Below are 16339 nucleotides of genomic sequence, written 5' to 3'. Positions count from 1 at the left end.
GCCCACTTTTCAGTCATTCTCTGCTTTCTGTCACACAGCATTATATTCTATTTATCCAGTACAGGTTGCACTGAATACCAAGAGCTTAGTTTGTTCTTACACAAATAAATTCAAATATGGAAGTGTTGCTGCACTTGCAAGAATGCTGTGCAATAAAGGCATTTCAGGGGTTCCCTGTGGGTTTGAAGAGTGGTGACCAAATGCTGTGGTCACCATGAAATTCAGACCAAAACCACTTTAACACAAATGGAACTTTATAAAAAGAAAATCAAATGGCTGCAACCTGCAAACAAACAAACAAACAAAACCCTACAATATTTCACTATCACTAAATGCTTTTCAGTCACACACCCTTCTGTCATTAGGATCAAATGAAGTTAAGGATTTATTTTTAATAGACTTGCGCTGTGTTTTCCTCACTGTATTCAACTACTTTATTATTCTTCTGGCCTTATTTTAGATGATTATTAATCTTGGATCTCCTCCTCAGTTTTTATTATCTGTAAAACAGGATAGGGAGATTTATTCTGATCTCAGCATGCATTCAGCTGTGCAAATGTTGGGTAGTTGTGTTGTTATTAACATCATTACTCGTGAATTACATTGTGCCTCTTATGTTGCTCTTCAAGAGTTTGATGTGGTATGACACTCCTGTTCTGTTGGGCTTTAAATGGCTACCAAGTAGGTAGCCTGTCAGGCAGATGTTTTCACTGGAAAAATGGTTAATGTGATGACAACAGCTTGTAAACAAACAATAAGTTTTTGTGACTGTTTTGCTAAGCAGCTCAGCATTGAATCAGTGTGGTAGGAACAACTAATTTTTAAGTTTCTCCCCCCTCCTTGATTGTTCTGTAGTAAAATCTAAGCAATGGAGATGATGCTAAAGGCACAAGTATTTGTGTAAATCAGAAGAAAAATAATATATTTAGAAAGGCTATTTCTGTTACTCTTTTTACAAGTATCTTGCACAATAATCTTTGGATCAGCCAGACGAAGAAAACAGTCAGTGTAAGCAGTCCGACTGCAGCGGATGACAATTTGCACTATCACATAATTACAGTGCTGAAAATATTCCCCCATTTTAGCGTTGCCATTTAGGCCTGATTGTTGAGAAGAACAGTTTTGTGTTAGTTCTGTGTACCTCCTGTCAGCAGACACACATACACACACACCCCTCAGTACAAATCTGGATGCTTTTTCATTTGTGTGTGCCAGTGCTTTGTCAGTGTATTTCAGAACTTTGGCCTTCCATTTGCACACAAGTACACATGCACAAATCTAAAATTTTCTCTTTCCTTCTAACTTGAAAAAAGGCAAAAAGTCCTGTGGCAGCCCTAATACCTGTCACATCAGCAGCTTTCGTGGTTGTTTTTCTAAAACTTTGTTGTTACAATTGCTGAGCTTCCCCACTGAACAGAGGAGGACATATAAGTCCAGGCTAGTATACTTGCAGTATAGTTAGTAGCAGCTAACTAGAAGATGATACTTTGTTTTCAGATACAGTGATGTTAAATTTGTTTGTTTTGTTCACATGGGAACTGCCTTCAATGCCATTTTGTAGCTGCTCAAGCCAATATTCAGGCTTCATTTGTCTTGGCCTTTGCTAAGAGTACTATGAACCTCCAGGCAGAACAAAGTAAGCAATGTTGGGGTTTATTTTCCCTTGCTCTCTTCTCCCTCCTTCAGTTCTCCCATATCCACTGACAACAGAAATGGTTTCACTTCTCCGAGGAAGCCCATAATGTAGCAAGAAGGAAAATCCATAACAAAAAAGCATATGTATCTGCCTGCACATGTTTATGTGTAAATTCTCCAGGGAGAAAGCATTCACAGGTCTCACTCCTGAATTACTCTCATTATAATAACCCATTTGGTGTCAAAGTGTGACAGATTATAAGCGCTTAAGGCTAGTCCCAGCTCAAGACAGATTTAAATAAAGTACTTCTGGTTATTGTGCAGGTCAGTGTGTTTAAATAACAGCCCCCCAAATCATACTTTGACATTTAAAAGAGAGAGGAAATATTGTCATGCTGCAGACCTGGCACAGATAAGCACAGGGCAATTTGGTCAGTACACTGTGATTTGTGAGTGCAGCCTAACGCAGTCATTTTCACAGTTTGTAATCAAGTAGCCACCTTAGCAGTGTGTCAGCATTAAAAGAAAAAATGTTCCTTTTAAAATGTTTACACAAATTACTCCCTTGAGGTGCTGCAGTGCATTGACTGCAAAACTGATGTAGGTTAAAGATCTGGAGCAGAAATGGCAAACTTGTGGGCCATTTTTTTTTCATGAGCCAATTGCTCAGGTGGCCAGGTCACAGTAACAGGATAATTTCTCAGGTCTCACACCTAGGGCAACATAACTGGGCGAAATCCCTACATTAGGTGCACTGTGTGGCAAGTGTCAGGAAGCTCAGTGCCATCTCTTCCCTACCTGAGCTGTGTGCCCCATCTCTGCTCTTGTCCCTGTTGCACGGCTCCTTCAGCATCACCCCATTGTGCCACATTTGGACTGGGGCTCCCCCAGCGTTTGGCCAATGTGGCCACATCAGAGCCTGGCCTAACTCAGGGCAGGGTGCACGAGCTGAGGAGCTGAGGGAAGGCACATGTCTGGTAGCACCCTGCTTTGGAAGCTTCCCTGTGAATCCCTTCCTTCCTTCAGGTGTATCTGGCTGAGAGGCTCCACTTGTGCTAGAGGGACCGTAACCTGTGTTTGCCCTAGGAGTAGCAGCATTCTGTGCATCTCTCCCTGCTCCTTCTCCTGCATCTCTGTTTTATCTGCTTTCTCTTGAGTACCTACCAACCTCCTGGCCCTAAAAATCTTTGGCACCTAGTGAGGATGCTCCCAATCCTTTTTCCTTCTTAATTTCCTTCTACTGTCTCCTTCATTTCCATTTCTTATGGCCCAGAATCTCCTCACTTCCATCACTTCTAAACTCTCCACCTCTCAAGCTTTCTTCTGTTCCCTAGACATTTCCATGTTGGACTCACCTCCTGTGCTCAGGCTGCCACAAGGCTCATAGAGAAGCTGGATCATTTTTTTCTGGCTGTACAAAGGGCTTTGCTCCAGTGTTGCAGATTGAGAGAAGAATACAAGGCATCAGATGCCTCTTAGGAAATCCACAGAAAGTTTTAGAACTTGATCTCTCTGTACACAGGAACAACCTGAGCTTTGACATGTTTCCATATGAAAAGTTGTGTCTTCATTTCTTGTCTTGTGAAGCATAATCCATTTCTGTCATCGTCCATAGCTAAATTACCACGTATACGTCTGAACTCAATTTTGTAGTGAATTCATACTAATTCAATAAGAAGGAAGATGACAGTATAAGTCTAGCATAAGGTGACAAATCTGAGGAGGTACTAAATCACATATCAGGAAGTATTAAGCACAAGGGCTGTAGAGTGACTTCTGTGTAGCAGTTGGAGACATGTAAAACTTAGTGAGGATTTCAGGTCCAATTAAAGGAAGGCATTTCAGTATAAGAGACTGCTCAGCAGCTGTGATCACTTGTGCTACTGTGTATTGTCAGTGCTGCTCTTTCTAACAATTTCTTTGTTCTGCTTTATAACGATGACCAGATCTTGCATGTCAACTCCTCCTCTTAAATACATGGACTTCTGCATTAGCTCAGAAGACACAATTAGATCTGATGCTGCTTGTTTTGCAGAGAAAAGAGATTAAATGCAGATTAAGCTTTGGGTAGATTGCAAATGAAGGAAAGCAAAAGATCAGAAGAACCTCTTAAAAGGAAATGGTTTGAATTTGAGCAGTTGTACTATGGACCCAGGAGTACACGAGACTGTCAACAGCACAGTGAAGCTGACAAGCTAAAATCATAGGATCATTCAAGCTGGAAAGCAACCTCAGGAGGAACATTTAGTCCAACCTTCTCCTCATCAGGCTCAGCTTAGAGCTTAGGGCGTTATCGTGTTGAGTCTTCAGAATCTCCAAAGACAGAGATTGCCCAGTCCGTTTGGGCCTCCAGATCTAGTCTCTCACTGTGTTCACTGGGAAAATGGTTTCCTTGCATCCAGTCTGAACTTAATGTGTTTTCACTCTTGCCCAGTGTGTCTTGTCCCCCACCATGCCCACTGTGAAAAGGCCAGTTTCCTCTTCTTGCTGACCTTCTTTTAGGTGCTATGGAGCTGCTGTAGGTTCCTCTTGACAGTTGTCTGCCCCAGGCTGAATGAGGCCTTATCCTTCAGCCCCTCCAGGGTGAGTGCTCAAGCCCTGGCCATCTAAGGGGTTCGTTCACTGCTCACTCTAGTTTATTATCATCTTTTCTTTTCTGGGGAATCCAAAACTGAACTTGATACTCTAGATGGAGTCCAGCAAGTGCTGAGGAAGGAGGGGATGATCCCTTCCATCCCTTCCAAGAGTTTCTTCCGTCTCCCAACTCTGTACCTCATCACACAGCCCAGGATGTTGTTGGCCCTCTTTGCTGCCAGGACAGTCTGCTGGCTTACACTCAGCTCTATCTGCCAAGATGCCCAGGGACTTTTCAGGAAAGCTGCTCCCTGTAGTCAAGTCCCAGCTGGCACCACTGCAGGGGGCTTGTCCTTCCCAGGTGCAGGACCTTGCGCTTGTCCCTGTTGACTTTTACAGGGTTCCTGTCAGCACATTCCTCCAGCTTGTCCAGGTCCCCTGAGGTGGCAGCCCTTTCCTCAAGCATAACAACTGGCTCTGGCATTATGCATTGTTAAATTGTCAACAGAGTAAATAAGCCATAGAAAGCAAGCAGATCCTCTCTTCCCACTTTAAATCTCTTACAACTGCTGAATTCTTGAAGATCTACTTGTAGCAGTAGAGCAGGAAGAAAAACTTGTAGGCTTAGAGACTGAGTTTAAATTGATAGGATAATCCCAAATTTCTATTGGCCTGGCTGCTTTTTCTTCTAAATGGGAAAAATACATTATCTGGGATCAAGGTATTGCAAGAGCAGATACTCTAGCTCATACACAATGCAGGGTTTCTCTGACCAGTATGTTTTCTAACATGTTGCCTGCATGCAGACATGTCAGGTACTGATGTTTCCTTCATTCCCTTGGAGGGTAACTGTATCTCACCATGAAGACATCTTTTCATTATACTAAACTTCAGTGTTTCTTTTCTTAATTTCTTCCTATTATTCCTAATGCATTGTCCCTAAACAACCCAGCCCTTGGTGTTTATGTGGCAAATACTGTAAAATTGTTTACTTAGCTGGGTTTGTTCTGCTATAAAATTCATAGCTGGACAGTTGAATTTTTGCCATTAGATGTCACTACATGCACAGCAGACTGTTTTTAAAAGGCTTGATTTTTATTTAGCACCCCAGAAAAATGGAGAAGGGAATTGGGAGATGTAGGAGAGAGTCTGGTACTGTAGTATGTTGGATATGCCTTAACTAAAAGCAGCACAGAAGGAAACATAAGATTTTTGACTTAACTCCAACAACCAACAGATGATGCTGTGACCTTAAGCATATATAAATATGTTTAGCAGCTGCTGTGTAACATATTTATAAGTGTTTAGTGACCTGGAGGTTAATCAAAATGAGTTTGGTGATCTCAGCTCAGTTCTTAATGGACTCCACTTCATATTATAGCACTGATGCAGCACAATTTGTCACAGTCGGCAGTCTTTACTCAAAGGAGGCCTACTGTGGAGTGAGAATTAAAGGCTGAAGTAATACCTGATTATTTCTCCCTAAAGAAAACTTTCCATTCCAAACCATCATAGAGCAAAATAATATGTGGAGGAGCTCTGTACTGCTCACTGCACCCAATCTCAGAATAAAACAGCATTTACTCTGGCAGGATGTCCTTTCAGCATTACTGAATTAGCTCACGCGTGCTGCGGGTCAGGGCTTTGACAGGGGGCCGGGAAAGGACGAAGTCCTGCCAGGGATGGTGCTGAGTCTTTTCACTTGCTGGGCTCTTTCCAGAGATGGAGAGCTGTGTCCGTTCCAAGTGCAGCATTACATAGGAGGATGAAAGGGAAAGGTATTGCCTTGCCAGATGAAATTTCAGAATTAGGCTCTGCCATTCAGGTTCTTCTGAGTACAGAAGCAATTTTTTTAGACTTCAGTTGTTTTCTTGCTGCCCTGGCCAAAGCCAGTATATTCTTTTTTATTTAATTTCCACTTTCCGTCTGAACTGGAAATAGTTTCCTACTTTTTGATTTAAAGCTGTTGTACAGCAATATGCTTGCATGAGCTGCAATTGAGATTGATGTCCATAGTGGGTAACATGAAACAGGTTGTACCTCAGTTTGAGACAATGAACAGCCCCACAGCTTAGAAGATACACATGCTATAGGAAGTAATAGTGTTGAAATATTAGTAGGTAAGGACCAATTTCAGCTTACCTGCAAGGTGTGTGTCTCCTGTGTATTTTTAAAGTAAAAGAAGCACATTAAGGAGATAGATACCTGTAGAGACTTGCCTTTTCCAGAATCCTAGCCTTAGTCCATAAAAGAACCTCTCAAAATCTATTACTTCTTTTTTAAACTGTGAAAATACACTTGCACATTTTTTTCATCTTCACTAGTAATTTTACCCAGTAACAGAAAGGATCTTGCTTATCCAGTGTAGAAAGCATTTTTCGGTTAACTGCATTTGTTGAAATATAGTTTTTTTCAGCTAAAAAAGGAGGGTGGGGATGTTTAAGATACAGTATTTACATAAGAAAAGCTTGATTGTGTGACTGAAATAATTTAAAGTTGTTGCCAAATGGTTCTGCTCTTCTCTTTTCCCTTTGTAATTCTCCCTTGGAGCATTGCACCACTGTGCATTTTAAATCTTTTCCCTCCACTTCTCCTTGCAAGCTTCATCTGGGAAATGACATTGTATGGCAGTTATCTCCTTCATATCAAAAGAAAGCCTTTGCCTCTGTGCAAGAGTGAAGAAAAGTTTGTCTTCAGAGAGCAAAGGACAAAACTGACTTGGAAAAAGATGCTTTATTTAGATAACACGTTCTCTTTTCCTTTGAAGAAATTCACAATGTGTCAAGAAAAATTAGGCCAAATAGTGCTTTAATGGTCTTCCTCCTATACCTCCTAAAAAAGAAATCTGCTTCTGCCAATTGTGTTAAGAATCTGCCATGAGTTTGGAGAAGACAAGAAGCCACTGAAGTTACTCAGGGTTCTTAATTTTGGAATTGTCTTTTTTCATTTGAATACTGTATAATAATTAAAAGCAGAATTTCTACTAAAACTCTCATCTTGCTACCAAGACATTCAGCTTTCCCTTTGTGTAGGATGAAATTAAGTGCTTCGTTTTTGTAAGGAAATAAAAGTTGACAGGTACTAAAGCTGTGTAAAAGGGTGGTTGCTTTCTTGTTTCTTTTATTTGGAAAAACAGCATAAATTTACAGGGGGCACACTGAAGAAACAGGTCTGAGTTTTGTATTTTCCTATGTATTTTCCTATGAATATAAAAGTAAGTATTTTTTCCATGTGTTCTTATTTATAGATATGATTTTATATGTTTAAGTCTAACTCATATACATATGATAATACATGCAGTCTTCAACTATACTAAGAAAAGGTAGGTAATTGTTTTATGGATTAAAAGAATAAAAGGTTACTTTTTAAGTGAATCATGCATTACATTGGGTTACTGTGCTTACTTCGATTGGATTATTTTCTTCCTTGTGCCTCAGTTGATCTACAGAGTTTGACAAATCAGGTACCGAGCATACTTAGATACTTTCTAGAACTTAAAAGTAGATAAGTTTTAGTCTTTAAAAATACTTGGTCTGAGTATGTGGAGAATCTGAATGTGTGGAGAATTATACAAGGGCTTCATTTAGGGTCGTTTTTGAGACACATTTAAGTCTCAGTTATAAAAGCGTTAAACAAATACGGGATTAAATTTTCAAAAGCAAAATAGTCCTGCTGAGGTTTCTTGTTTCAGCAAAGTGGAATATATATGGAGTTTTTTGAAAGATTGGACATAGATGACACATACGGATGAACACTGTCCAACGCAATAACAAGAGATGCAAAAATCAGAAACTGAGTCTATGGTACCCATTTTTCTTTTGGTCATTTTGCTTTTTATTAAGCTCAGGCAGGTGAGGGTTGCTGTTACATGGTCAAAATGGTGAGAATGGCAATGCGCTGGATTTTTTTTTATGCCATGCTAGGTTCTAATTTTGACTCCTGATCACATTGGTGTCTACTCATAGGGTATAATGTGAGCTGTATTTTTCTTTCAATTGGTGGTGACACAGAAAGACTCTGTATACCTCTCTTGAAATTAGTCTTCAGTCCAGTTCTATTTCACATGTATGGTAACTAGCTCAAGACTAATTCAAACTCCCCACGTAGGTAAAATGAACTAATTGCCTGCTTTCTCCTTACAAACAATAGGTGATGTGCTCTGTGACAAACCACAGCATCTTCAGCAATGAGGTATGTAATGAGATATTGTATGTGTGCTTTCCTCTCCTAGGCAAGGCAATTTTCCTGCCATGAATCAGAGCAGCATTATGGGATCCAGCTCCCCCTACACTCAGCCGATGAACAACAGCTCTGGCCTGATGAACCCGCAAGCTCCTCCTTACAGCATGGCACCTAACATGGTGAACAGTTCAACAGGTAATGGTGAGTAGCCTTCCAGCAGTGACCTTCCTCCATAAACCTGCTTAACAGTGTCAGCCCAGGGCTGGTGGCAGGGGAACATCCTTCTTCATTTGATTCACCCCTGTTGGGTAGTTTGGAGTGATTTGAAATTAGGCTAAGGTACGCGCCTTTTTTTTGTACAGTAACTCATACGTTTTTCATTAAGTCCTTCTGCACAGCGCGTAGATGCATACAGTGCTGATGCACACAGAGTCCAGCGTCACTCAGACTCAGCCTGACATAGGCGTTGACTAGCCAGTATGTATATTTGTGTGTATGTGTCTGCAGGAAAGGGAAGGAGAATAACTTCTTTTAAGAGGTTGCTTTTGTTTTTCAGCATCTTACTTGCTAAGGTTGCAATTTCAGATATTTAATGTGGTAGTCATTTAAAAAAAGAGATGAGCACTTGCTCTGACTTGAAGATGCTGTAAGTTGAGCACTTAACATAATTATTCTGTTTGAAAAACATAGGCCATATTTACTGTTTCCAAAATTCATATAGGGTTTCCTCATTTACTTATTTAAGTATCAGTTTATAAAATTTTATCATAACTTCCTTTTGGAAAAAAGAAAAAGAAAAAAAGGAAAAGGGCATATTCAATGTAGCTCCTGGATTTATCCTTCATATCATGACTTACGAGTTCAGAATTGCTTGTAGCTTTCTGTGTGTCTCTGAAGACAGGTGAATGTAGTTCTGTGCAAATGTGCTTCATGGTCCATATTCAGCTTGAATTCCTAACAATTACCTCCTTCAAGATAATACTTCAGCAAAGATCAATTCTTTGATTGGGCTGTGTTTGGATGGAGTTTCAATGACCCTGAAGCGGATCCTCCCAAATACTTATTCCAGTCATGGAGTTTCTGTGCATGCTTTACTGATTACATTATCCCTTTTAGAAATGTTGGGGTTTTTGAAGTTTTTTTCAGAAAGCTGAATAGGTTGTGCTAAGGTAATATGATGTTGTTTCTTAGTTGTTTTTGTTTCTACTTCTGTTATTTCTGTAGAAATGCTTTACTACCTAAACTGTGTCTTACCAAGAGCCTTGGCTTTGGTATCTTTTTCTCTACCCCTCTTAGCCTGTGTATTTCCTTCATCCTTTGCATCTTTCCGTCTTTTCTCCCTGTAAATTCTATTATGTTCCTGCTTCTTTGGAAGAAAATGGCCACAGTGAGATGCTAGTGTCTAGTATGTCCAGAGAGTTTCTTTCCTCTACATAGGAGCTGCTGAGACACTGAACAGTGTCTTATATTTCAAGAACATTATGTTACCATTTTGGTTAGCTGAAGAAGCAGAAAGGAAGCTGCTAATCAGTAAGATATAAAAAAAAAAAAAAAGAGAGAAATTAACAAAAAAAAAAAGGCTTTTTCCAGTGCTGGCCTGGAAGCTGTTGGCTAGCCCAGACAGCACACTGCACCATCTGGATGAAGAGGGACAAGCTATTGAAAAGAGCATTAGATAGTAGCTTGCTTTTTCCCCACCAGAGCTGTCCCAGGTAATATTATGTTTTGTTTGTCTAGTTATGTGTTTTGTCTGGCTTGCTGAAATAAAATTACTTCTGAGCATTGAAACTGTGCTATAAATTCTGTTTTGCTATTAGCAGAAGTAATTTTTCCACCCTTTTCCGTTGGCCCCCAGAGCTGCAAAAATAACCAACAGCAAACAGATGGCAGAGTGCCCTGCCTAAGAAGATTTATGTATTCCTAAGGAATAACCAGTTTAAAGGAAGATTCACAGAGGTTTTTTTGTTCAGATAATTCAGCCATTCGTTATTTCATACAGTGGAAATCTGTTCAATGCAAGACCATTTATCCTAGCAGTCTTTTGTATGGGGTAGTCATACTCTTTTTATTGTGTTATGCATTCTGAAATATTGGATTTTTAATAATTTAAACATTTATCAGGGTTTTTTCTGCCAGTGCATTTGTGAGGTTTTCTTTTGTTCCAGTTTTATTAATTCAGAGATTACCCAATGGAAAGTAAGTATGAGATGAACTAGAGGAGTTCAGTGCACCCCTTCAGTCCGCATGGGAGCAGACACGCATCTAGAATTGCTTTACAGGCCTCCAAGAGACAATGTTGGGGAGGAAATGGACACACACAACACCAAATAAAGAAAATTAGGTGTGGATACACTGCTGAGGGCAAATACAGTGGGAATGCTTAATTTCCCCCTATCATGACTCATCCTTCTGATTTGGTCAAAAAAATGAAAGCTTAAGCCAAGTGTAAATACCATATTTTTAGTGATAATTCCTTGAGCTGGGGGTGCACTTTAGGGTCAGCTCTGGCCCTGCATTTGATGAGGTGGAGAACCTACACATGATACCTATTTAGGGGCTTGAAAACAGGATTTTCTGTGGCAGGAAGACCAGTTCAGCTATATGGCTCCTTAGCTTCCCCTTCCTTCCTGCCCCATTAGTGTAAAATCATACATCTGTCAGATAAACCAGCGTTCAGTCCACATGGAGGGCCAAAACAGAGTGCAGCTGAGTGGCTGCTGCTGGAGTGAAGGCGCTGGTTAACTTGCTTACATACACTGGGCATGAACAACTGTGGTTTCAGTTAGAGGCCAATGAAAACCCAAGGCAAGTAATAAGGAGAAGTTTGTTTCTTGGTTGTCTGGGTTTTGGAGGGTGCAGTTGTGTTGCCTGATATGAGGGAGGAAGGTGGGTCTTTCATTTCAATCAAATGCACTTTTAGGTTTTACTCTAAAATAGAAGAAGATTGCTGATAACTGATGGAATTGTTTTCATATGCTGTTGGAGCCTCAGTACAGCTATGTCTAACACTGGTTTTGTCACCCATTTTTAGTAGTATTTATAACTCCTCATTACCAGTTGATCCTTTTGTCTTTAGTTTTTTTTAATTAATGTCACAATTGAAAGGAAAATGCAGTTATGCATCCTCGTACTTCAGCAGTGGCTGTGGATCAAACAGCAGATCACCAGCTTCTGCTGATGCAGAGTGGTTTAGGAACACAGAAATTACGAGATCAAAGAAGACAGATCCTTCTAATAGAGTATTCCATTCATAACAATAACAAAAGCTTCAGGAAAAAGGTGTCAGAATCCCTTCACAATTATGGAACAAACTGCCATTCAGAAAAACTGTATAACCTCCACTGTCCTTTTGTTATATGAGTTCAAATTACCCATATATATTTCAGACTTTTCCCCCCTGTTTTTCAAGTTCCAGGTTTAAAAATGCATATAATAAACAGGAAACTTACAACCCCCAGTATAGATCATGCTGTGAGCTTTGTTAATTCTAGCGAAAATTATCTTTAAAAAGAAGCAATATGAAGTTTATATCTCACAGGTTTCCATATTTTTCTTGCACAGAAACTGGCGTTCACAATCTCTGCTACCTCTGGAGATGGACAAACCAATAAAAAGGCATTAATCTCCTTACTGCTCAAGGAGACTTTCCTTATTTCAGTACCTCTGTCTTACTGAAACCTTTATTTTTCTGGGTATTATTATTCCCAATTAATTTTTAACATCATAATACTTCACATAAAACGTGAAATTCTAGGAAAAATTTTTTGCACTAAAGGAATCAAATCAAACCCTGGGGTGCCCTTGTCCCCAGAGCTGGAGGATCATTCATGGCAGGACATCAGGCACTATTGTTGTCCCTATTCTGTTTTTCCTGTGGGCATCAAAGCAGTGGAGATCCTCTCGTCAACTCCACAGTCACTAATTCGCTGCTTTTGCTTTTTCTTCTCTTTTTTTTTGCAGAGGGAGAGTGCTAGGGTTGGAAGGGGGAAAGGAATGTCCTACAAAGAAGGGAGTATTCTGTTTTGTAGAGCATGATTTGTTATTGCACTAGCAATAAAGAGAAAAACAATGTTTGTATATTGCTGCTTCTACAGTATTTCATCGTCTGCTGGGACTGGTAGAGCAGCCTTTAGCAAAAAATAATTCTTTGCTGCAGTTTTACTCATGTCAATATCTGCCTTTGAGTACCTTAAATTCAGTGTGGAATAGTTAATTCAGGACCTTGACCTATACTTGCTTTTTGAAATCATTCTACCTCTTACATTCTTATAATAAGCCAGAGGCTAGTACTTGAAACCTATTCACAGTACGCCACAACACTTTTCGAGTCAAGATTTTCCCTGTTATCCTCCTCTCTACAATGTTTTATCCTTTGGTCTGCACTTCACAGGCAGAATTATTAGTACCTGTGTAGAAAGAGACTGTGTCTTATTTTAGCAGTTTCGTGACAATAACAGTATTTCACTGCTCGGAAAGGGTCAAAACAATGTTCTTGCTGTACCGCTTAGCTAAAAAAAGTGAAAGAATGTCTTCTCACAAATCGCTGGAGAGTATGTTAGCAAGAAGTTATGAAACAGCATTTCAACAGCAGATAGAAAAATAGCTGTGGAAACATCTTGGGTAAAAGCTATAGGGATAATAGACAACCTTGCAGTTTGCCAGTAAAGTGCTTGCAGTTTTCTTCTCTTAGAGGTAGAAAGAAAGAATGTAGATGAACTAAATAATTTAGAACAAAAAGTGAAACAGAATTTGGGTAACTTTATTATTTTTTTCATAATTGTCTCCAACTTCTGATAGTTACATTTGCATATGCCAAAAATAAATAGTCAAAAACCAAAATGAACCTGTATTTTTACATTTCTAAGCATGATTAATAGAGTCAGAATGTTTGTGATAATCTGCAGACTGGAGTTACTAGCCCTTTATATGAGGTGTTAACTTAAGCCCCTCTGGAACAGAGATTTCATAAGGGAGTTCTGATGGGAACAGGACTACCAGAAGTGGACACAATTTTTAAATTCTTTGTAATAGAAGTATGATGTTCCAACTACATAAAAGTGAGATATCAGCAGAGGATTTAGCTATGCAGAATTCTGGTGAAGAAGTGTCATCTTTAACTTTGCTTTGTTCGACCTCTCTAAAATTGCTTTATAGGGAAAGGGTCAGCTTTGCTTGCTTTGAAACTAATACCCAAGACTTCTTTTTTAGCACTTTCACAGCATGAAATGTGTTAACTGTTAAAATGGATTTTGTATAACAGTTCTGCATCCCAGTTTGAAAGCACACTGTGGCATATATTTGACCATTTTGAACATAGAACTTTTTTAAAATCTCTGAAAGAAAAATTATTTTTTTTTTAATTGTGAATTCGAAACTAGAACATGTTAGGCTGTCATCCTTAACTTGAGAATGGTCACAAGCTGCCCCAGCTCCTCAAGCAGAATATAAGGGCAAAATGCATACTAATCAAATGCTTAGTGGATGCTGACTTCCCAGTAGCATATTGACTGGCTGTTTTGTTGAGATTTCACACACATACATAAAAATAACAGCATTTTTAGCTGATCCCAATAGATTTTTCTCTGCAGCTGCATCACTTGTAAAAGCCTTTTTGTTCCAATTCTTGAAGTCTGAAGTATTGCAAGTAATTTTTTTTTTTAATCTCAATTATGATTTATGTGTTGTGATGACTTTAAGGGCTTGATTGGGCTACAAATGTGCTTTGAAAAAACAAGAAAATGTGCCCATGAAAAACACCGGCAGTTCAAAGCTGAATATTGAGCATACAGTTGTAAACTCACATGGCACATGGCTGGGTAGGTTTTTTTGGCAGAGCCAGAGTCTCAACCTGCAGTGATGCTAAAGATATTAGCAAATTAGCACTGCAAAGCTTGCCAGCGTATTCGCTAGAGTCCTGCTCGTGCTCTCACTGCTGTAATTAAAACTAATTATTTTCTAAAACATAGTAATACATGAATATGTGCAATAATCATTTTGTAGTGGGCAATCTGTGAAGTATTTTTAAAGCTTCTTTTCCCCCTCCTATCTTTGGCTCGCTGTGCAGTGTGCCTGCTGCCTGGTGCAAGCCAGCACTGTCATTTTGCGAGCCACACTACTCTGATAAAGACAATGATGCTTTGCTGATTCTTACATTTTGACATTTGCAATATATATTTTTTTCCTTTTTATTGTCTTTTAGGTTATTCTGTATGTTTTTCTTAACTCATATCCTTTGAAAGAAGGGCATGAGGGGGATTAAAAAGAGAGAAAGGGAAGGTAATCCAGTCTTTCACAAATGCTGTGCACATGCTTTTCAGCAGGCAAAGAATCACCTGATGTCGTGCTGCTGTTTTCTGGTTATTTGCATTGATTCAATGTCATGGCACCTCCTAGCATCTGCTCTGCCCAGTATTTTCTGTCTATTTGTCTGAATGTTTCTTCTTGCATCTTTCTAGAAATGCAGGAACCCAGCAGCTCTGCAGCAGTAATACTATACTTGGCACTTGCATCTTCAAATAAAAAAAACCCTTAAACTCCTTGCACCCCTGGGAAGCAACTGCATGCCATTATCAGAGAAAGACATTTGTGTGTTCGTTATAGTCCCACCTCATTTTGGCAGGAGGAGGAAGCTGAGTGCTGGTTCTCCAACAGAGCACAGTTTACAGCTTGTAATTCTGTAGTTAAGGCTCACAGTGGCTGAGCCATTCATTTTGAAGTCAGTAGGGGTAGGAATTATCTGCTGGACACCAGCCTTAATACAGATGTAATCGGAAAATTCAGCCTTTTTCTTGGATTCAACATAGCAAGCAAAATGTACATTGTTTTCACTTACATTTGTCTACTGCTAAAGGGAGAGAGCAGTAATTCAAATAGACTTTTGTTGAAATGTTGTGGTCAAATGCAGAGACAGTTGAAGAGCACGAGCAGCAGGAAGAATGAATTCTACTCTGTAAAGTGGTGGTGGTTGTTGTTGCATGGTGCTTGTATTCTCTTCTTGTTCATTCTCCTTTGTTTCTGCAATTCAGCTGAGGAGGTTTCCAGGTTTCCAGATGCTGGAATAACAGGACAGAGGTGGGAAAACCTCTCCTTCACGTGGCGCTACAACCTTGCAGCAGGAAGCATGTTTTTTCCTACAAAGCCAAACATAGTCATGCTTAACTGTTTCTCCTGTTTTCGATTAGCACCTATGGGTCTTGCAGATATGATGACACCTGGTGAGTCCAAACTACCCCTTCCTCTCAAAGCAGATGGCAAAGAAGAAGGAGCCCCCCAACCCGAGAGCAAGTCAAAGGTATTTACCACCTCCGCACGTGGTGTTGGTTCTGCCCGCAGAAGTCTGCTGTCTTGTCCTTCATCTCCTGGTTTTGGCCTACCCACTTCTGTTCTTTCCTGCATGCCTTTCCATTCACGTGCAATTTCTTTGTTTGTTTCTTTTTTTTTTCTTTTTTTCCTTCATTGTGTGGATCTGAAAGTTACTAGTTCTTATGGCATTTTAACTTGTGGGGGCAAAGCATCCCAAGCCAAAAGTTGCGTGGGGATTTGGCTGTGCCAGGTGGGTGGGAAAGAAGGGTCTTGCCTGATTGCAATCCTTGCAGCCATTTTTCTCTGCCTTCAGTTATAGCTTCCTGTTTTGGCCACCTCAGCAGCAGCAACATACCTTAATATTTTGCTTTCATGCCTTATTTGATTAAATAAGGTGAACGGCTTGTTTTTGTTTCTTTCTTTCATAATGGGAAACCCATGCTTAGCATTTCATGTGAGCTTGAAGTAAGCATGGTGGCTTAGTGACTTTAGCCAAGCATCCAGCAAACTTTCCAAATTATACTAATTAACAATGTTGTTTTAATACCTTTTATATATATATAAATATATTTCTGTATGTGTGTGTTTTCTGTATGTGTCTCTCTGTTTATATATATTTTATATATAAAAATTGGTCAGTCTGTTA

General features: G+C 39.6%; 1 protein-coding gene across 5 annotated transcripts in view; it reads left to right on the top strand.

The window, feature by feature from the left end:
• LOC121673551 (AT-rich interactive domain-containing protein 1B-like) overlaps positions 1-16339 on the top strand; it is a 206726-nt gene that overhangs the window by 177234 nt on the left and 13153 nt on the right. For 4 of the 5 annotated variants that reach the window (XM_042046919.1, XM_042046920.1, XM_042046921.1 and 1 more), the window contains 2 exons: positions 8441-8592; positions 15573-15682. In XM_042046919.1, the coding sequence (XP_041902853.1) occupies positions 8441-8592; positions 15573-15682 (262 nt within the window). The remainder of the gene's footprint in view (positions 1-8440; positions 8593-15572; positions 15683-16339) is intronic. The other variant, XM_042046918.1, reaches the window with a different exon arrangement.

This window comes from Corvus kubaryi, unplaced genomic scaffold (assembly GCF_017639235.1).
Source record: "Corvus kubaryi isolate FWS band 111438036 unplaced genomic scaffold, C.kubaryi_AGA036_p1.0 65498, whole genome shotgun sequence".
Taxonomy (NCBI): Eukaryota; Metazoa; Chordata; class Aves; order Passeriformes; family Corvidae; genus Corvus; species Corvus kubaryi.
Note: the sequence above shows the minus strand (reverse complement) of the source record. Positions and strands in the feature narration are given on the sequence as shown.